The following is a 22570-nucleotide window of genomic DNA, read 5'->3' on the forward strand; positions in this document are numbered from 1 at the left end:
GTAAATCTCAGTCTCAGAAAGGCCCTCAGAATTAATTCTACTTCTTTCTCCGTCTCTCCAGCAAATGCCTGCTACTCTCTGTAACCACCTTGCTCAGTGAATGTCCAGCCCCTTGAACACCTCTTATGATGAGAAAAGCACTTATTGAACACTACTAACAACAAGGCCTCACTCTGGACATATACACAGACTTCACTAGAAGGTGCACACAGCTCACAATCTGTCAACATCTCAACTGACAAGAAGATCAAGACCCTGCTGCGGCTGTGGCTGGAAGCTGCTGACTTCTAGACTGTCACCAGTTTCAGAAACACCTGGCAGAAAGAGCCCTGGTGGGGGGGGGGGGGGGGGGGGGGGGTAGGGGGGTAGGGGTGACCACTAGAAATGAATCTGGAAACAATAAAGTTGGGCCATTTTCATATAGTTAATACAGCTGAGACTCCCCCAAACTCTGTTTGCCCTAGCTTGTGTCTTCAATGTTTAAGCTCCAAAATCAGTACATTGTCAAAAAGGAGAGTCTAATGGGACCATTTTGCCCTAATTGCAAGAAAGTCTAAGAGAACAGAGACCATATGATTCAAGTCAATTATTTTATTGAAGGAGATAAGTTACGCAAATGTTAACTGATTGTTGGCAAAGGGAGGGTACATGTTACAAGTCAGGTGTGTTGGCAGAAGGGAGAGAGTACCTAAGGCTCTCTGCCTAACAAAATACTCAGAATCGGGGTTTCCATATTTCTCCATGGCTTGATTTCTCATGAGTCACTTTCTGTCCAAAGGATTCTGGAGACCAAATGAGGTAAGATTCTTTCAGTTATCCACCAAGAGGTTTTAGGTCTTCTCTCAGCTAAGGCACCTAGTGGAAGTATACAGGCAAACCTCAGAGATCTTAAAGATTTCGTTCCAGACCACAAGAAAGCAAATACCACAGTAAAATGAGTCAAATGACTTTGCTGGCTTCCCAGCACATGTAAAAGTTATGTTTACACTACCCTGTAGTCTGGTGAGTATACAATAGCATTACGTCTAAAAATCAGTGTACACGCCTTCATTAAAAAATACTTTATTGTTTATAAGGTGCTAACCATATCACCTGAGCTTTCCGCAAGTCAGTCTTTTTGCTGGTGAAGGGCCTTGCCTCCACGTGGCTGGAGCTTCTGCCACAGCGCCTGCCGCTTCACCTTGGACTTTGAGGTTAGGACGACAGTCTCTTTCCTTTGTGCCTCACGAACCAATATCGGCCAATTTCAAGCTTTTCTTGTGCAGCTTCTTCGCCTCTCAGCCTCCATGGAACTGGAGAGAGTTAGCACTTTGCTCTGGATTAGGCTTTGGCTTAAGAGAATGTTTGCTCTTCTATCCAGACCGCTGAAACCTTCTCCACATCAGCAGTAAGGCCTCTCACTCTCTTCGCATTTGCGTGTCCGCTGGAGGAGCCCTTTTGATCTCCTTCGGGAACTTTCCCTTTGCACTCACAGCTTGGCTAAATGACGCAAGAGGCCTGGCTCCGGCCTATCTCCGCTTTCAACATGCCCTTCTCCCTGAGCGTAATCACTTCTAGCTTTTGACTTAAAGTGAGAGACTAGGGACTCTTCCTGTCACTTGCACCCTTAGAGGCCAGCGTAGGGTTCCTAACTGGCCTAATTTCAAAACTGCTGAGTCTCAGGGAACAGGGAGGCCCGAGGACAAGGGGAGACGAGGGAAGGGCTGGTAGGTGAGCAGTCAGAACACACACAACGCTGATGAAGTTCACTGTCTTCTGTGGACACGCTTCGTGATACCCCGAAACAATGACAATAGTAACATCACAGACCAGCATAAGAATTATAATAGTGATTATAAAGTTTGAAATATTGTAAGAATTACCAAAATGCAATACAGAAACACGAGGTGAGAAATGCTGTTGGAAAAATGGCACCAATAGACTCACTCGACGCGAGGTTGCCACCAACCTTCAATTTGAAAAAAATGCACTAGCTGCGAAGCTCAATAAAATGAAGCACAATAACACGAGGTATGCCTGCAATTTATTTTTCAGATTCCTCTGCGGGATTAAAAAGTCTTTTTCTCATCGCATTGCCATGCTCCCTGCTCTTGGTCCTCTTTTCCATGTACTGGAAAATAAAAGGAAAGGGGAGAAAAGAGACAGCAGATTATATTACCATTTATATATCAGCTGAGTTAGATATTTTTAAATATTTGCAAAATAAGTTGTTTCTGCTGATAAAATTCTTATTTGTCTTTTATTTCACTGAATCTGAAATTGCAAACACAGTACAGCACCTACATCCTAATAGATGCACAAATATTTACTGAATAAATTTCTTCCCAAAATATGAATTCAGGAAATATTTAAGATGAGTGAGTATGGTCCCTGTTCTTTAGGAACTCACGATCACACGCATCTAACCTCTGCTTGAACACTTATAGTTATGAGGAGCTCACTACCTTGAGAGGTAACCTATTTCGCTGTTGGCCACTGTTGAACCAGTGTTTCCACGTAAATTCTCCTACTGCCTATTTCTTCTTGCCTGCTATAATGTGGCAAATATCTGGTTACAGATGACCCACTTACTACCTCTTTTTTAGGCTGAACATTCCTGGCTTCCATAGAGGTTCACAGAACATGGCTTCTGCCTTCTAATAGCTACCAAGCACCTTTGATAAAGCGCTTTAATATCAATATTCCTGATAAAAAATATCACAACCAGAATTAAATACAGAGCTCCACACAGTCTGATAGATGTCGCTACAGTGGACCTACTAGTTCTTAGGACCTAGACATGTTATTTCTATAAATATTATCAAGAGTAAATGGCTCTTGGCAACCATATTATCCTATTAGTTCACGTGGAAACTTCTAGTCAGCTAAACTTCCCAGGATATTTTTCATTATAAAGAGTCATCAAACGGATTCTCCCCAAATCCTACATTTCTGTAATTAGTTGGATCTAAATGCAGTTTTCACCTGGAGGTTTTCAGCCTAGTATTCTGATCAGTAGGTTATTAAATAACAGGAAATACACAGCCTGGCACTTAGACAATGCACTCATTTAAAGCAGAGAAACTTGAATATAAGTGTTTTTACATGGATATATGTACAGGTTTATACACACCAATACAGACATTATTTTAAAGGTGAATGAAGGGTCCCTATGAAAAAGGGGAAAAATATAAAAGTAAATTCAAGTTGAAAAAACTAAGTATTGTGAACAGCTAGACATCAAAATCTTTTAGGAGCCAGAAATATGGGAAGAGGCCACAGAAATGAAATCAGTGATAGAGAGCTAACTAGAGACCTGACTGGATCCCCCGCCTCTGACCCCTGAGACAATGGTGTGGAGGTTCATGATCAGTACATCTTCGGGTCCTGTAACCTCAAATACAGGGAGCTAGGCTAGATGATCTTTAAGAAGTTTTCTGGATCTAAAGTTTTGATTGAAGAGTTATAACATAGCTTCTGGAATGATAGTTTCCGAAATTTTTTTTCTTCCCCATCAAAGGACCACTTCAAATTATAGATGAAACACCAGGTCCCTTTAACCAAAATCATTCCTTTTATCTGTCATACATTAATTTTCTTCTAAAGATTTTTCGGGGGAAAAGGGCATTTCATTGCTTTAACAAGTTTTGGTTTTTTTTTTTTTTAAAGGCACTATTCTAGAACATGCAGAGATACATACTGGGAGAAAAATATTTGATATCTATCTTTAATCACATATGCTGGACTGCCCACCAGCAATCAGGTTGGGAGAAGGGTTTTAAGGGTAAATCTTCAGAATACTGTGTAGGTGGCCCCAAAAAAACAGGTTAAAGAGCAAATTATACTCTATGTTAAAATATATGTTAAGATATGCCCAAAGGGAGTCCAGATGGCCTCTGAATAAAAGAAGGAAAAGAAAAATATATGCATGTGATGTTATTCACAAAACTTCACTGAACAATGTAGATAGAATGGAAGCTCAGTTAACCAAAAACTAAACCAAACTGAACAATTAAGAGGGACAAAAAGGATGCTGCAAAAGTAGTATTAGTGATTCTTTCAATAAAATGGGGAATGGGGGGGGGGGGGTGGGCAGTAACACAGTGGCAAAGAGAGGCAAAGGGAAACTGGCCAGGTCCTTCTAGTTAAAAGCTTCAAGGAATAAAGTACTCAAATGGCACACGAAGGAAATGGTAGAGGAGCACGTGAGAGCAGTAAATGGTAAACCAGAAAGCATCAAAGGCAGAGAGGAAATAAATGAGCACAGGTTCAGAGGACTGAAGCATGAAAGTACAGACAGAAAAACATCCATAAATCAGGTAATGAAGCAACATAAAAACCACAGAGAGGACTTAGAAAATAAGTCAAGGGAGAAAATCTAAAATTTATATGAAAACAAAGTAAGAAAAATATCTACAACATCCTACCAAACGGTCACTAACGTCTCAGGACCGCCTGGGAAGAAAATTTCATATAAAGATCTAATCACCACACCAATGGCAAAAATTATTGAACCATAAGAAGAAAAAAAAATCTAAATTTAGGGGAAAAGGCGAACAGACACAACAGAAAGCATGTGAGAAATAAATCGCTGCAATGAACACCACCGCGTGGGCTTCATTTTCCCATAATCCTTATAAAAACCAAACAAAGCCCTTGGTTCAGCTTTCATATAAACTAGCTTTACCAGTGAAGAAAAACTCTCGAAAAATCAATTTAAAACACTTATACATGTACATGTTTGTGCAAAGAAAATGATGACCCTGAAGTGAGAACTCCAGAAAGTTCTTCAAACAGTAAAGACACTAGAAAGGGACTCTAGGAAGAGAAAAAACAAACAAAACCAAAAAACCCCCAAAGCCTCGGATTGGAAACTACAAAAAACAAAAATATAGATGCTGGACAGCTTCAAATATTATAACTAATACCTTTCACCATGAGGCAAATAGGAAAATAAGTTCAAAAATATGGAAAATGCAAAAAAACTGGAAGGCAGGTTTTAATAGTTATAGATTTTTTAAGGTTTTGGACATAACACAACTCATGTGTGAAAAGAAAGGGAATTAAATTTCTTTTCGAGGCACCTGGGTGGCTCAGTCGGTTAAGCGCCGGATTTTGGCTCAGGTCATGATCTCACGGTTCGTGAGTTCGAGCCCCATGTCGGGCTCTGTGCTGACAGCCCGGAGCTTGGAGCCTGCTTCAGATTCTGTGTCTCACTCTCTCTCTGCCCCTCCCCTGCTCGTGCTCTGTTTCTCTCTCAAAAATAAATAAACATTTTTAAAAAATTAAAAAATACATGTCTTTTCAAAGATTTCAAAAGCACCCTACTATATGTCCAAGTCCATGTCATGGCCTAACACCGAGTTTAGGAAATGAGTGTTTCCAATCAAGTCAAACTAGATCCCTATGGCTTGTACATGCCATGGTTATAAAGAAATTCACAATTTTAAACCTGTGAGGAGACCATGTCTGGCTCCCGCCATGTTCTATGAGGGAACAGGCCCGAAGAGTATCTGTTACCCACTACAGGTAATAGCTGACTGTCAGAAGTCTTTCTGCTAAACAAATTCAACTTCCCAAACCTTGCAATTCATACAGGAGAGTTACAATGATTACAGTAAGGAAGTTGTTTTCATTTACGTGCATGCAAAAAACAAAAAACAAAAAACAAAAAAAAAAAATCTTAGCAATGTTCTAACTGTCCCCAGAAAAGGCTTTTAATTCTCCTCTTGGTTTTAGGGGAGGATGTACGTCTAAAGTCAATTCTCTCTGTTATACTAAAATTCAGAATAAAAATTAATAATGGCAATATTGTAAAATATTGTTCAAAAATGTTCTGTTCTACTGTTCAACCATTTTTATTCTTTAACACTTTTCTTACCTCATTCTTCAAGCATTTTCTCATCTCCCGATCAAGATCATTGCAATGACCAAAAAATTTCAGAATGCTGTGCTAAAAGGAAGAAAAGGGGTAAAATATTTCATCCCACAACATGCTAAGGTCTCTAGCACACAGAATTTAAATACTTATTCCTACAGAAATGGGTTTAACGTGTCAGCACATTGTTAATAAGCAAATAGGTAAGTCACAGGTATGAGGTGTACAAATAAATGGACTTATCCTGGCCATCCTAAAGGAGAGATAAAAGCTCTGTAGGTAGAAATGAAAAACCAAAAGACTTTTCCTTACTAAAAGGGAAGCCTATTAAACTGCCAAAACCTCACAATGACAGAGTGTAAACAATTCTGTTTTCAAGTACCTCTGTCTTTAAGGGCATGTTAACATCACAGCACAATCCATCATCTACTACGGGGAGTGATGTCAAAGTGCACTGTGGCCATATTAACATGACCCGTAACTTCCTTCAATAGCAAACACTCTGTCCCACTGAAGAATTACCTAATATATGCTGAGTGCCAACACTATTTTCTCATTGGCCTCCATTCAAAATGTCATCAAAATACATCAGAAACACGTAACACTATTATTAAACGGTCTATATGGACCACATAAATAAGCCACTAATCCACAATATCAGAAAAATCTATGTCTGAAGTTCAAAGTCTGCTTTCTTTGAAAAGCAAAAATAAAAATCTCCCAGTGGTTTCAAGGCCTACGACAATGATCATGGCAAAAAGTACAAATGCTCCAAAGCAGATCACGATGAAGGCTGAGGTCAAGAACACGAATTTTCAGTAGGGCCATAATTAGTGCGTTTGCACATCATGATTTTTAAGGGTGCCCAGGACAGCATGGTGATGGCCTAAAACGACATGCCATAAATGCTGAACTTGAACTTGTAGTTATGATAATAGGCACCTGCTCCTTTTCTTTCCAATTAAGGCTTTCATGGAAACAGACAACACATAATTTATAAGCTATGCCCCTCACTACTCCTTTCCCCCTGCTTCATCGCCACTTTAAATGTCCTCTTCTGGTCCAGTCAATGAATGGGTTGGTTTTTCTGGCAAGCATTTAAGGTAAACTGACATCTCCTACTGGTTGCCTAATGACCTTTTCAGAAGAAGTATTTCTTGTGTATTTTTCCTAAACTATTTCTCTGACCACAGGTGAACGGGAACAATGCATTTTCACACACTTTCTGGTGAGGCAGAAACAAAAGAAAGGATTAATGTTTAGAATGCAAGGCAGTATTTCACAGTTTAGTTCACAGTGATTCCTATCGCCCCATACACATACATCTTATGTTTAAATCAAGGACAGCAGCTACTTTTTTTTCGCTTTCACCCCGATATTTAAGCCCAAAGAAATACACTCTTGTGACATTATGTGCAAAACAAACCCAAAGTGTCCCGCTGGCCTTGGTAAAAGGAACGCCCAAGGACTGCAGTTCTCGTGCACACACAGAGCAAAGGCCTCCAGTGTGTGACGTCTGTTTCCAGAAAACCAACCTGGGCCAGTGATTGAATAAATGGGCGATCAATCGATATCTCGAAGACAAGGACTAGGGATACAGTAGTGAGGAAGCTGGACCTGGGCCCTACTCTCACAGAACACGGTCACAGAACAGAGTGAGTCAACGAACACAGTGACTGTTATAAAACAGTTGTTCTCCAAGTGCAGTCCAGGGGCACCCACGAGTTCCCCGGAGCTCTCCAGGGGGTGTATAAGATAAAAACTATTCTCCTGATAATCAAAGATCTTTTTTGTTTTGTTCATTGTCATTCTCTCACAAGGCTACAGTAGAACTTTCCAGAGGCTGCTCAGAGGACAACATCACCAAAGACAGGACATGAGGCAGATAGGAGACTCCAGCTATATTCTATTAAGCCAGATACCAAGGAGAATTGCAAAAATGCAAAAACAATGTCATTCTTCTGTTTTTTAATGTTTATTTATTTTTAAGAGAGAGAGAGAAAGTGCACACGCGCACGCAAGCAGGGGAGGAGCAGAGAGGAGGGCGGACAGTGGATCCAAAGCAGGCCCTGCCATGACAGCACAGAGCCTGACGCAGGGCTCAAACCCACGAACCGTGATCATGACCTGAGCTGAAGTCAGAAGCTTAACCAACTGAGCCACCCAGGCTCCCCAAAAGCAGTGTCATTCTTTTGACTCTGTCTTTTGCTTCAGAAAATAAGATCTTTTTTTGTGAAAAATTACTATGTTAACATGTACTGGATTTATTATTGTATTTTTATATACATTTACATTTTTTTAAATTTCTCAGTTTTAATTTCTACTTCAGTAAATATCGGTAGCTAGAGTCCACACGCACAAAAGTTACTTGGGGTCCTCAAGAATTTTTAAGAGTGTATACGAGTCCTGAGACCAAAACGTGTGAGAAGTACCTTGAAGTAGGAAATGGACTACGTACGGTGTTACCAGAGGACAGAGTGACAACACCAAGAGAATCTAGGCCAGGAAAGGAGGAAATGAAGAGGCAAGGACAGATTACAGAGAATAAAACCTGGAGGAAGATGAAACCTGGTATAGCATGCGGGGAAGAGGAGATCGTGAGGAGGGCTCCAAGATAAGCCAAGGACAGAGCAAGCCCAAAGCCTCAGAAGAGAGAAATGTGTGCTCCACACAACTGCAGCAAAGGTCGCTGGGGAGCGAGGGGAAAAAAAGAGTGCCGGAGGGTGTGAAACCCAAGGCTAAGTAGGGGCCATGTTCATGAAGGTCCTGAAAGAACACGAAGGAAGAAAGTGAGATCGTGTACCACAGCAAAGGGAGCCGGTAGAGCGGAGCGATGCCCGAACGTAGTTTGAACAGTCACTCCTGACTCGGTGTGGAAAGCGAGCGAGGGTAGAGAAGAGGACAAACCCGTCAGGGGACCCGGTTGGCCCCACGAGGAGAACACTGGAATTAACTGGTGTTCAGAACAGACACATAAATCGGCGGAACGGACTAGAGCCCAGAAATAGACCCAGTCATGTGTGGTCAACAGATTTTTGACAAAGGCAGCAAGTTAATTTAGGACGGAAAGGCTGGTGTCTGCAACAGATAGTGCGGGAAAAACAATCCCCGTAGAGAAAGGAAAACACTGACTCCTACCTCATACCAGACACAAATATTAACTTGAAATGGGTCACAAACCTAAATGTCACAGCTAAAAGCCTGAAACCTTTGGAAGAAAAAAAGGAGAAAATCTTTGTGAGCAGGAAACACACAAAGATCCTTAGAATGCAAACAAACAAACAAAAAAACAAAACAAAAACAAAACCCCTCACAAACACTGAAAGAAAAAACTGGCAATTAGACTTCATCAAACTTAGAAACTGCTCTTTGAAGCACAACCTTCAGAAAGTGAAAAAGGATGCCACAGACTGAGAACATACTCACCACACGCTCGTCAATGTCTTCAATTGTCAAGACAGGGTCTTGAATGTCAAATGAAAACAAATTCTTAAAACTCAATAAAGCAAACAACCCAATTTTAAAATATGGGCAAAGAAAATAATAATAATTAAATAAGTAAATTTTTTAAATTAAAAAAAAATAAACTATAGGCAAAAGACTGTATGAATGGTCAACAGGCACATGAAAAGATGCTCAAAATCAGTCATCAGGGAAACACACTCTAAAACCAAATGGGACGCGACTGCACACCCACAAAATAACGTTAAATATCATTAAAATAACGTACAAATAAAATAACGTATAACGTATAAATAACGTTAAGATAACGTTAAATAAAGACTTATGATATCAATTCTGGATCTACATGTATGCTGAAAAAAGTCTGTCTCAAGTATATTGTCACCCGCAACGTTCTTTGAACAAAAAATATCTAACTTCACAGATCAGAGGTAGTACTTACTACCTGTTAGCCTTTAAATTTTACTCATTTAAATGATACATACTGATATTATAATTTTATATATCTACAGTTTATGAATATCATGAGGAAAACGCATCATGCAAAGTTAAAGAAAACCACAAATGCTCCTTATAACTGTCTCATGCATCAATTATATGAAAAAAGCTTAATAGCTGACATCCATAAAAATATTGGCTTAAGTGAATATATTCCAAAAATGGGTTTCCTTTCCATTTTGGTTTTAACCATGGAATTTTACTTCCATTCCACTAACAAGTAAGTAAACCTGCCAAATTAGGCCAATCACAATTTAAACCTAGCTAATATCTAATTATTAAAAAAAATTCAATCTCCTTTAAACACAGAATGATGGACATCAAGGAAAATCTTAGAAAATTCTTACAATAATTGCATTATGATCAGAAGAGTCAGATTAACGTAATTGTTCTAACATCCTGTAATTAAAAAAAAGGAAAGTATTTTATTGAAAGAACATGGGTTCTGACTGTTACATATCATTTCAAAAGTTCCCTAACAAACTACCATGCTTAATTTTTAGTAATCACGAATGGAAACGGTATCTGAAAAATCACAAGCATCAATTACTAATCTTTAGTAAGCTAAGATCCGCCATATTATCATTCCCCTTCCATCAGTGGAGGTAACATTTCACATCACTGTGTTGTACCTAAGTTTCATCTTTGCTTTATGGTCATTTTTCTGAACTCTTACATTTTTGTGACATTCCTTAAGCAAGTTAATCAAGACGTTGCATTCTTCAGTGTGCAAGTGTGGAGATAAGTCAGGATGCATCTTTAGGAGAAGGGATGGAGCGCAGCAGAGCGACCTGTGGATACAAGAGTGTCTTGAATATGTGTGACTGTACTTGTTAATGCGACCTAAAGCTACTTCAGTAAAAACCTGCAGTGAGCTTTATCAGAAAGGAATGCTCACCTTAGGCAAATTATTAACCTTGAGCCTCAGCTTCCTTATCCAGCAGTTTAACAGATTCAGCAAGTTATCAGGTGTTCAGAGAACCTGCAGTTTCTAAAGAGGCCCAACACTGGAAAGAAGTGCTCTAGCAGAAACGGCCAGCCTCTCTTAATAAGCCTGATTTCAATTATTTTCCCCACATTCCTGAAATTGATTACAACTCATTTTGTTCAGATGAAATTCTACAAAACAAGAGAACTGGTTTATTAATCCTTTTAAAATGTACACTCCTCTCAGAGGGTTAAAGCCCCATCAGTCTCACATTAGTGTGAATTAACATGGACTGTTTTCTTCCTAACATCTGGCTGAGAAAATCTAACTAAACAATGAAGAGAAACAAAAAGCAGATGTGAAAAAAGTTTTTCAGTTTAGCAGATCTGTCCATAAAACGCAATTATTACAATGAAAGCAAGATGCTGAAATCCCAGAAATTAAATTTAATTGGTTCATTCACAAAGGAGAAAATTAGCAGCCAAGGTCAAAGGAAAAGCATTATTTTGAAGTGTTTGCTATAGTTATGTAGCACTATTTACCTACTCTTTTTTGTAACCTATTCTTTTTAACTTGGAAAAGATTACCAAAAGAAAGAACCAATGATTGCTTTAATCTTCTCAAAGGTTTCAAGAAAGACAACCTAAAATAATGACCTTAGGCAGGACAAAGAGTTCTTAGGTCAACAGCACAATTCGTAAAAGAAAAAATTGGTAAAATCTTATCAAACTTAAAACTTTCTCACTTCAAAAATATACCATTAAGAAAATGAAAAGACACAGGCATGGAAAGTAGAGCACAGGGAATGCGGTCAATAATACTGTAATATGCTTCTCGTGGTGAGCATTTCATGATGTATATAATAAATTTTAAAAAAAGGATAAGCCACACTTTGGGTGACGATGATGTGTCAATGTAGGTTCAGTTGTAAAAACACACAACTCTAGCGGGGGATGCTGATCACGGGGGAGGTTGTGCATGTGTGGGGCAGGGAGCACATGGGGTCTCTCTGTACGTTCTGCTCAATTTTGCTGTGACCCTAAAACTGCTCTAAAAAATAAATATCCTACAAGCTGGAGACTAGGGGAAAATATTTGCAAATCATGTTTGAAAAAGGACTTGCTACCTAGAACATATAAAGAATGCTTACAAACCAACCCAACGTTTAAAATGGACCCCCAAAATGGGCAAAAGATTTGAATACTTCACAGAAGATGGTACGAGAATGGTTAATTAAGCACATTAAAAAAAAAAAAAAGGCTGAACACCATTAGTCACAGGGAATTCAAACTAAAACCACAATGAGATACCACTCATTTCCACCCGAATAGCTATAATCAAAAAGTCAGACAATACCAAGCAATGGTTAGGATGCAGAGAAAACAGACCTCATGCATTGCTAATGAAAATGTAAAATAGGACACACTTAATTTGGCAGTGTCTTAAGGAGTTAAACACATACTTACCAAATGACCCCTGACCACGGGAACCGCACTCCTCAGAATATACCCAAAAGAAATGAAAACATAAAACCACACAAAGACATGTATGCTAATTTTGACAGCATTATTCATCATAGCCAATACTGGAAACAATGCAAATGTCCAATAACCTGCCAACTGGATAAATAAATGCGGTATGCCTAGACAATGGAACACTATTTAGCAATTAAAAGGAATGCACGGACACAGGCGCCAACGTGGATGAACCTCAAAGCACCAAGCTGAATGAAAGAAGCCAGATTCAAAAGACTATATATGATTCCATTTATATGCAATGTGTAGAAAAGGCAAAATGGTAGAGAAAAAAAGCCGATGGTTTGCCTACACCTGAAAGTGAGAGGATTATTTGTCACTGGCCACAAAGGAACACATCTGCGCGACGAAAGCATTTTAAAACAGGATTGTGGCAGTGGCTGCACAATAGCAGTTTACCAAAATCACTGAACTCATGGTGGGTGAATTTTATGAAATGTAAATTATATCTTCACAGAGCTAATACAAAAACGTTTGAGAATTTCAAACTGCCTATCTACTTGCCACTCTCAACAAGTCCTTACAAATGTCTAAACAAAGAATTCCAGAGCATTACAGTATCCCTACTATTTCAGAACTCCATTTCCAAAAAGACCAGTGGATCACTGTTCCACTGAGTGACTGACTACACATGAACACACACACACACACACCCCCCGCAAACCACAGCTGAGAATTCCAAACCAGGCCGCTATGCCCAACTAAGTCCTTGAGTCTCTGAAACACATTTGGAAATGCAGCCAAGTTCAAGTTTTGTTTGCCTGCCGCTGACTACGAAGTCTTCTTAATGACATAATCTTTTCCCTCAGAAAAATGAGGCCTCATACGGTCTAGAAATTTAAGTCATCTAATGTACTATTAAGTCACTTAGAAACTGTCTTTTTATTTTGTAAATGTGACAAAACATTTTCACCTCTATCAACCAAGTCCTCAGATTTGTGCTTTTACAATTTGGAAACAAGCTTATGATGTACTGAAATGACCTCTTTGGCCCATTAAATACTTTAGAAGACACTTTGCAGCTGAGATAAATACGCCCACATTGTATATAAGTACAAATGCATACATACCACGATGTATATTTTTCCTCCCTCTGTTACAAAAGTTTATGCGCTGTAGACCCAGCCAGGGTACCAATAAGATAACTTCCTCTCTACTTAGTATCCTATGTAACTATGTCAAAGAAGAGAATGGTTTCATATAGTTTCCTTTTCCTATTCTTCTTGGTAAAAAACTAAACTACTACTTCTCAATCTACAGCTCTAAACACTGACCTACCTAATCCCTTATCTAACAAATTCCTTGCTTTACCAGTCATTCCCCCCCCTTTCCTCCACCCCACCTTTTCAATGAGGTACCCTCTTCTTCTTTCCCTCTGTCCACCCTGTACCCACACTCTCTTCCAGCGCCCAGTTGGCTGCGCGTCCCGTTGGTGCTTACACGGGTACACTGCCACACGCACAGCTATAAAACAATGCCACTGTTCCCACAACACTTGCTGTGAGTGCTGATATCTTCCAGCAGTCATCTTATCTTTAAAAGCCTATTCTGGGGCATGTGGGTGGCAGGTGAGCATCAGACTGAGGCTCAGGTCATTATCTCGTGGTTGGCGAGTTCAAGTCCCATGATAGGCTCTGGGCTGACCCACTCGGAGCCTAGAGCCTGCTTCGGATTTTGTGTCTTCCTCTCTCTCTGCCCCTCCCCCATTTGTGTTCTCGCTCTCGCTCTCTCTCTCGACAACAAACATTTAGAAAAATAAAAAATAAAAGCCTATTCTAATAAACATTACTATAACTCAAAGTAATTTATGAGCTGAAGAAAACTAAATGTATATTCCATATTCTTACTTTTAACATTCCTTCAAGGCCATGACTGTATCTACATTATTAGTGTAGAAAATAATTTTTGAACACTTACCACACACTGGGCACAAGTCTTCTAATCCTTCCAATAACTGTAAATTCATTGGAACCGTAAGAAATTGCCTTTTTGTACTTCAAGTATGCATTACTCACATGTTCACATCAAAAATAAGTCCCAGGTCACATAGCAAGTGGCAGAGTTACTACTACCCAGTGCAATCTCTAAACCAGGACAAATTATTCCCATGTTCGAAACAGAAAACTTCCCAGCAGTTTGTGGGTGAAATACATTCAGATAGAAAAAACCATTTCCCAAAGAGCCTCTGGTTGGCTACAAGTCCAACAAGCACTAATTGCAGGTTCCAAAGAAGACCATGTAACATTATCCCGCATTCCTAGAAACAGAGGGTCAGTCTACCTCAAGAAAAAGAACAATACTGTAGTCGTCCTGAGCAGCCAAGTCCAGAATATTGACAATGTGAATGTTCCTGGAGAGACTGCTCAGGATGAAGACGGCTTTGCCTCTACTCTTAAACTCTTCTTCTCAGGATCCGTAAGAAGCTATTAATGAAACTGGGAATATTTACCAATTTAGGGAAGCCCCCATCAGAGGTGACAGATAAAAGGAACAACCTGGTTAAGCAGGAGAAACGATGGATCTGAAGGCAAAAGTTGTGGACTTATCTGTCCATAGGTTATAACACTTTGGTTACTTAATCTGACCTAAGTCTCTTCTTCCATAAAATGGTATTAGCTCTGGACCTATATCTCTGAGGGGTCATGAGGTTTAAAATAACACATGTGGGAGTATCTGAAATGGTAAGCAGTGAGTGTGACATTTGCATTTGTATATGTGAAATGCTCATCACATGACGGGAAAGGCTGAACTGAATCTGCAATGGTGTTTCCAAGGTATTTCTGAGGACAGGTCTGGAAACCAAAGAGTGGAAGACGTCATCTTCCTGGAGCTGTCCAACAATGAAGGAAGCTGCAATGGGAAGTTCTCGGTTACCTGTCTTAATGTACCCCAAAGAGACTGGCTACATCAATTAAGGATGTCACAGAGTGTATTCCTGCACTGCATCCTTCACTTTCTTCTCAAATCGAAGTTCACAACTAAACGATTTTAACCTATTTTCAGAAATGAAATTCGCAATGGATAAAAAACTCATCACCACTAGGAAAATACAAAAAAATTTCAAAAGGGTAATGCCAAAATAATTATGAACATCAGCAGCATTGATGAAACAAAGGTGAAGGGAACATTTGTGATTAAGACTTCACATGTGTCTGTGTGCACTAAGAAAGAGGAATAGGGGCGCCTGGGTGGCGCAGTTGGTTAAGCGTCCGACTTCAGCCAGGTCACGATCTCGCGGTCCGTGAGTTCGAGCCCCGCGTCAGGCTCTGAGCTGATGGCTCGGAGCCTGGAGCCTGTTTCCGATTCTGTGTCTCCCTCTCTCTCTGCCCCTCCCCCGTTCATGCTCTGTCTCTCTCTGTCCCAAAAATAAATAAACGTTGAAAAAAAAAATTTAAAAAAAAAAAAAAAAAGAAAGAGGAATAAATTCCATTCACACTGTTATGATTTAGACACAAAACTTCAGTCCCACTTTTACACTGGCATTTAGAAAACACCAGGTTAACTTGTCACAGTTAAAGGGCTTCCCTCCCCAACTCCACCCTCTGCCTCTAGAATGCAAACGTTTATACTAAAGCAGATGCTGAAACTCTTTAAAATGTTCAGTTGTGACAATAACTGGGTGATTGGCCCCTGCAGAGCAATTTTAACCTTTACTTGGGGGTACGCTGGGAGGACAGAAGCAGTATGGTACTCTCACTAAAGACATAACGATTACAGTCTTATTCATCTGATTCTACCAAGACAGAGGTAAAATTTTCCTAATGAGTATTCCACGATAGATTTCAACCACCAGGTGGCACAGTTTTAAAAAATAAGCCAAGAAGTAAGCAATACACGACCTCTAGTAAAGAAAAAGGAGTAAGCATTTTAATAACACCTCAGCAAATCTATAATCACGAGGAGGAAACCCCCTATTTTAATGTCACTTGTGTTTTCTTTCCAAAGATTTTGCTGTTTTGTGGCTGCACCAGAAAGAAATGTACTCTACAGTTGCAATTTCTAATGTCTTTTTAAAACAAAAAACAGGGGAGCCTGAGTGGCTCAGTCGGTTAAGCGTCCGACTTCGGCTCAGGGCATGATCTCACGGTTCGTGCGTTCAAGCCCCACATCGGGCTCTGGTGCTGACAGCTCCGAGCCTGGAGCCTGCTTCGGATTCTGTGTCTCCCTCTCTCTCTGCCCCTCCCCTGCTCGCACTCTCTCTCAAAAATAAACATCAAAAAAAAAAAAAAGTAAAACAAATCCAGAAAAGTCCCTTGTTTAGAGTTTGAAAATCTGTTCTCCAGGAAACACTGTAAACTTAATACACAATGCTTTCTAAAACATGCATTTTTTTTAAGGCCTACTTTCAGAAAGCCCTGGAATTAGTTAAATTAGTATTTCTGCAACTATTTCAAACTATGCACCATATTCAGGAGAAGTAGCAGACGCAGCAGGGTACCGCCTACCCTAGAGTCTTCTACTTATCACAGTTGCAAAGGGACCAAATCTAAACATCTGCTATTGAGTGACTAGTGCTCCCAAACACAGACCATGCCCCACTGCTACCGAAAGGAACCCCTGGGCTGCCTGGGGGAAAGATCCCTAAGGCTCTCAAGTTCCACCACATAGTTTCCTAAGGAATGGAAGCTGCAACTCTCCCTGAACAAACAACAGTACTCAGCAGGTGCTGGGCATTCTGCCAAATCACCTGAATTTCAGAGAAAAAAGAATCAGTCCATATACCTCAAAGAACGCACACGCTAGTGAGGGACCGTTCTTGTAAATGCACATAGTAAATGCCTGATCAGTGCTTGCCAAATGTTGAATTCAGGATTATTGTAGAACTGAAAATTGGTTCACACCTCAACATAGTTAACAACAACAACAACAAAAGAATGGAAATGAGTGAGGCTCATTTTAAATAAACTAAACACGTGCAGAAGCCTGTATGTACAGGAAAGGAGACACAAGGGTGTCACAACAGAATTCCTTCGCCAGCGCCAACCTCTTTCATGCAGTTAAAGTTTTAAATGAAAGTTTCCAGAACGCGGGTTTACTTAAGACTCTTCATTAAGCACCTTGCGTGAACCTACAAACACGGTAACTTTTAATTCCAATAAAAGGGACCCGAATGTCTACCTTCCTTGCAAAGTGTTACTGATGGGGATCTCCATGGATTCTCGCTTCGCAAGACAGACTGGTGGCAACTTTCACTGCAGCTGACAGGTGCAGCTACATGCAATCTCTAACTCCGAGATGATAATAATAATCATGCGATTCATTGAGCGCTCACCGCTCCTAGTGTCAAACGCTGTGAATGGCTTCCCTTCCGACCATCGATGCGATGGGTTGTACCCGTTTTACAAGCGTGGAAGCCAAGGCTCAAGGAGGGGAGGAGCCCACCCCATCCCCCGCCCAGGTCACTAGGCTCGCGAGTGGCGAGACAGACTGCAGCGAAGAGAGAAAGGTCTAGACCAAAGCATTCTCTAAACTACCTCGGCAACTGCCTGCGGGCGGAGGGCCCCGGACGCGCCTCCAGCTACAACGGCAAAGCCCCCCGCGCGGTGGTCTGCCTCGAAGCAGGGCGAGCCACGGCCGCCCTGAGGACCAGGGACCTGACCTTCAAGGTCCCAACCTCCGACAGGGGCAGGAAGGGACACGGCGGGGCGCGCGCGAGCAGGGCACGAGAGGAGGGACAGGTGGGTGTCCCGCGGCCTCCCAGGACACCGCGGCCAGGAAGAGAGCGCTCCTCGGAACGACCGGGACTCCTGAGACTCACCCGACTCGAAGCCACACAGGGAGGACTGAAGTGACAGTCACCAGCGAAGACTCCCCATCCAAAGGCCGGCGGCCTGGGCGTCGGAGTCGCAGCAGCTCCGGGTAGCGAAGTCCCCAGCGCCCTCCACAGCTGACCCGGCTCGGCGCGGCCAGCCCCCCGCTGCTCCCGGCCTCTGAGGCGCATGCGCCACCCGGCCTGGACGGGCCCACTTGCGGGCGCTGGGGGGAGGGAGAGCGAGTGCACTGAGGCACGGCCGGGCCTAAAAACAGCAAACCGAGCCAACAAGCCAGATTTCGTGGCTGAGGTTAACTGCGTTTAACTAATGGTCTCTACCAACAAGAGTGATGCGGGGACTTGGCGAGTTTCACTTCTGCCGCTCCCCGACGCAGCTCCCTGTGCCTAGGGTACAATCCAAAGATAGCGCTCCGGGGTGGGCGGGGCTGAAGGGCGACGCGAACTGCAATTGGTGGCTTTGAAGGAGCAGCGGGCGGGAACGGCTGCCGAGAAGAGACACTGCTGGAGATGACCGACTGTAAGAGGTCCGCGCGCGGCGTGGAATCGGGACCTTGAGTGTGGCGGGAGCCTCGAGAAAGCCACATCTCAGGCTTGTGGGGCGACTTTTTCACGTCTGCCACACGTCTCAAGGTGCGGGATTGGCGCTGGGCCTCGGGCAAGAAGTGGGGGACTACAGTTGAGGCCGGGATGAGAGGGCGGTGATACTATCCGTGACGTCACCTCCGCCCGCAGTGGGGCGGGGCCTTACTGGGATGTACGTAAGTTCCGGAGCCTCCGCCAGTTGTCACGTGGCGGGTTATTTCGCTGTCCGACCCTTGGGTTGCTGGTGTGCTGGGAGTCGGGTGTTTTGGGTTTTTTTTTAAGTCAGCCTTGGCATCCGTTTTTTTTTCCGTCCGTGCGCCTGTCGTATTTTTCCTAATGCTCCAGTGGCAGCCCTTCCATGTAGATCTACAGAAAAGTTACCTAAAAGGGCTCTTGTCATGCATTCATTCAACAAATGTCTTGAGGAGCTGCTATATATATGTATGTATATGTATGTATGTGTGTGCGTGTGTGTGTATGTATATATATGTGTGTATATATATATGTATGTGTATATTTATATATATATATATATATATATATATATATACACATACATATATATGCGCCAGGCACTGTGCTGCTAAGAACTAGAAGTAAAAAGAAATTAGTCACAGGGAATCAGGAGTTTGTCAAGGGTTTACCAGCTTTATTGGTGAGACTGAATGCTCTCTACCAGAAGTCTGTAGAATGGCATTTTGCAAACTTAACCCAAAATGAAGAATCTTCTGAAGCATTCTAAAAGTGCAAGCTCTCGCGCAGCTGGGTGCCCGACTCCACCCCCACCCCTCTCCCCCCAGTTCAAATTGATGGAGCCCTGGGAATGCATTTTTACAAGCCTACCCCCTCCCTTTCCCCCTCCCCCCGCCCCGCGCCAGTGTTTTCAGTGGGAGAGGTTGGTTTGATATATCAGTGACTGTTGGACCCTATTTCTTCCCAGGGTATCTCCTCACACACTGCTTACGGAGAATATCTAATATTTCATTCCACATGTATTTATCATTTAGGGATATAGCCATGAATAAGGCAAACATAGTTCCTACTCGAGTGGCTCAATATTTTAAGACAGTAATCAATAGGCAAGATCATTTTAGTTTTGTGAAGACAGTAAGCAATGGAAGGTGGGGAGATACCTTTAGAATGGGTGGTCAGGGGTGCCTGGGTGGCTCAGTTGGTTAAATGTGCAACCCTTGCTTTCAGTTCAGGTCATGATCTCAGGGTTTGTGGGCTCGAGCCCTGAGTGGGCTCTGCGCTGACGGCTTGGAGCCTCTTTGGAATTCTGCCCCTGCCCTGCTCACTCTGTTCATCTCTCTCTCAAAATAAACAAATTAAAAAAAAAAAAAATGGGTGGGCAGAATAAGCCTCTCTCAGTAGAAGCCATCTGAGCTGAGACCTAAATTCAAGAGTTACCCGGTGAATAATGTGCATGATGAACCTGAATGTTCTAGGCAGGGGTAACTGCAGGTACAATGAGCCTTCTCTGGAAGTATCCTTCTGTACTAGAGGAACTAAACACCAATGTAGCTGGAGTTCAGAAAGCCAGAGAGAGAGAGAGAGAGAGAGAGAGAGAGAGAGAGTGATAGATGATGGGGAGGGAGGCAAGAAGCAAACCCAGGGCCTTATAGACCATGGTGAGGATTTTAGTGTTGACATTAAGGTAGGTTGGTCCTGTATCTGGATAAGAAAACAAATCAGAGTCCATTTTCATGATCTTGATTCTGTTCTGCTCTCTATTATTTTTCTCTTTCTAAAGTCCTAATAGTTCCCCACCTTTTTTTTTTTTCCTGGAAGTGTTGTTTTCAGTATCTTCTTAAAATCATGTCGACTGTCAGTATCTTTTTGGAAATGGGCAATGGTAATAGATTGTATGCGATGTTAAACACTCAAGTGGTAGCATTGAGTCACAGCCTGGATTCCTATAGGGGGATACTTCTCTCTTTGTCCTTTTGCTAATCTCCTAGGCGTGGTGGAAGTAGATGAGATAGACAGACTGACTTCTGCCCCTTTTCTTAAATTTGGATACCAAGGTCTCGATGCTCTTTCTTGTCAGATAGGCAGACACCTTGCTTCATCTTTGTTGAGAAACCATGCTTGCTTTTGATGTGCCATATATATATATATATATATATATATATTTTTTTTTTTTTTTTTTTTTAGTTTATTTCTTTTGAGAGAGAACGTGCCCGCACGCATGTTGGGGAAGGGCAGAGAGAGAGGGAGAGAAAGAGAGAATCCAAAGCAGGCTCCGAGCTGCCAGCGCAGGGCTCGACGTGGGGCTCAAACTCACAAAAGGCGAGACCATGACCTGAGCCAAAAGCAAGAGTTCATTGCTTAACTGATTGAGCCACCCAGGCACGCCTGTGTACCATATTTTAAAATGGGGGGCAGGGGGAAGATGCCCATCTGTGCCCCCAGATGAGGTAACAGTTGAGATCAGCTGCCACCCTTGGCCCACAGCTTCTGCCCTGAGGAAGGTAATGAAAGGGCTCAGAACGCCCCTTCCCAGTGCCACAGCTGTAAGACAGCCACTAAGAGATGCTCCTGAAGATCATTGCCCTTGTCTGTTGCTGAGGGAGCCATGCCAGATTTGGGGCTCAAGACCTTTGGGATGGTTGAAGACTCTCCCTGTCAGGCAGCAGGCAGGGAAAGTGAGGTAATAACACTATGTTAGCTGGTAATCCCTTAAATGAGAAAGAGACTGCAGCCCTCTTCACCTCTGTCTCTTACTGTGTCCTCTGGACTCCTGCATCCTACTGTTTATCAGCATCTCCTCTTGGAGGCTAACAACCTTCAAACGTACATGTTCGAAATGGAATTCTTGAGTTTGCCTCTGCCCACACCTCTAGTCTTCCCCAACTCAGGGGATAGCAGTTCTGTCCTTTCAGCTGCCTGATACAAACATCGGTGTCACTTCTGGTCCCTCTTTCTCTCATAACCCCACATCGAGTCCATCAGGAAATCCCGTGGGCTCTTTCTTAAAAGCAGATCCAGAATCTGACCTCTTCCCAACGCTCCCCCTCAGTCCACCATCATCTCCTATCTGCATTGCAGCAGCCTCCTACCTGGCTTCCTGCTTCCGCCCTCCACCCCCTCCAAGACAGTAGCCAGATTGATTCTGGTAGAAAACCTAAACAGGAGCATATCCCACCTCTTCTCAGGATCTTCCAGCAGCCAGTGTCTGTCAGAGTAGAAGCCATCATCATGGCAGTGACCCCTGGGCCCTCCGTATTCTCTGACCTTATTACCTCCTCTGTGCCTCCTTACTGTCTACACTGTGGCCTCACTAGAGGCATCCTTCACATCCTTCACTGTTCCTTGAAAGCCCCAGGGCTTTTGCACTTGCTGTACCCTTTGCCCAGCAAGTTCTTTCACCAGCCAGCCACATGGCTCACTCTTTCTTCCAAGTACGGGCTCAACTGTCACCTGTATGAGGCCTCCTCATTCCATCCCCACCACCCCAACTTGTTCCCAGCCTGCTCCACTTTAACTATGGTTCGTTTCCTAACTGCTCTGTTCTCTCTGCAGCACTTACCACTTTTAACACAGTTTATGATTTTCTTGTTGCTTCTCTCTCCCCACTAGAATGGATGCTCACACTAGCAGGGTTTTGTCTTTTTTTTTTTTAAGTTTTTATTTATTTATTAGAGAATGAGCAGGGTAGGAGCAGAGGGGGAGCGGGGGGGGGGGGGTGGATGATCTGAAACAGGCTCTATGCTAACAGCAGAGAGCCCAATACAGGGCTCAGACTCACAAACTGTGAGATCATGACCTAAGCCAAAGTCCATTGTTTAACCAACTGAGTCACTCAGGCGCCCTGGGATTTTTGTCTTTTTGGTTAAAGGTGTATCTCTCCCCCATGCCTGCAGAAGTGCCTGGCACACATGGGTGCTCAGATTTTGTTACGTGAATGAGTAAATGAGTGAATGATTTACCTG

The 22570-nt window shown here is 42.3% G+C and overlaps 1 protein-coding gene across 5 annotated transcripts; it reads right to left on the minus strand.

Moving 5' to 3' along the window:
- Window positions 1–576: 576 nt before the first annotated feature.
- On the minus strand, window positions 577–18660 carry CMC2 (C-X9-C motif containing 2). Of its 5 annotated transcripts, none has more exons than XR_006300182.1 (5): window positions 18039–18645; window positions 10494–10608; window positions 5861–5932; window positions 1093–2110; window positions 577–855 (listed from the first exon to the last, which is right to left on the minus strand). XR_006300182.1 is itself a non-coding variant. In XM_043599739.1 (5 exons), the coding sequence occupies exons 3-5, from the start codon at window positions 10572–10574 to the stop codon at window positions 2024–2026; spliced, it is 240 nt and encodes a 79-aa protein (XP_043455674.1). In that variant the 5' UTR covers window positions 10575–10608; window positions 12212–12242; window positions 18039–18660; the 3' UTR covers window positions 577–2023. The 5 variants fall into 5 exon arrangements, 4 of the variants coding, with proteins under 4 accessions (XP_043455674.1, XP_043455672.1, XP_043455675.1 ...); XM_043599739.1 differs by adding an exon at window positions 12212–12242 and having other exon boundaries at window positions 577–2110; window positions 18039–18660; XM_043599737.1 differs by having other exon boundaries at window positions 577–2110.
- Window positions 18661–22570: the final 3910 nt, after the last annotated feature.

Source organism: Prionailurus bengalensis, chromosome E2 (assembly GCF_016509475.1).
Source record: "Prionailurus bengalensis isolate Pbe53 chromosome E2, Fcat_Pben_1.1_paternal_pri, whole genome shotgun sequence".
Lineage (NCBI taxonomy): Eukaryota > Metazoa > Chordata > Mammalia > Carnivora > Felidae > Prionailurus > Prionailurus bengalensis.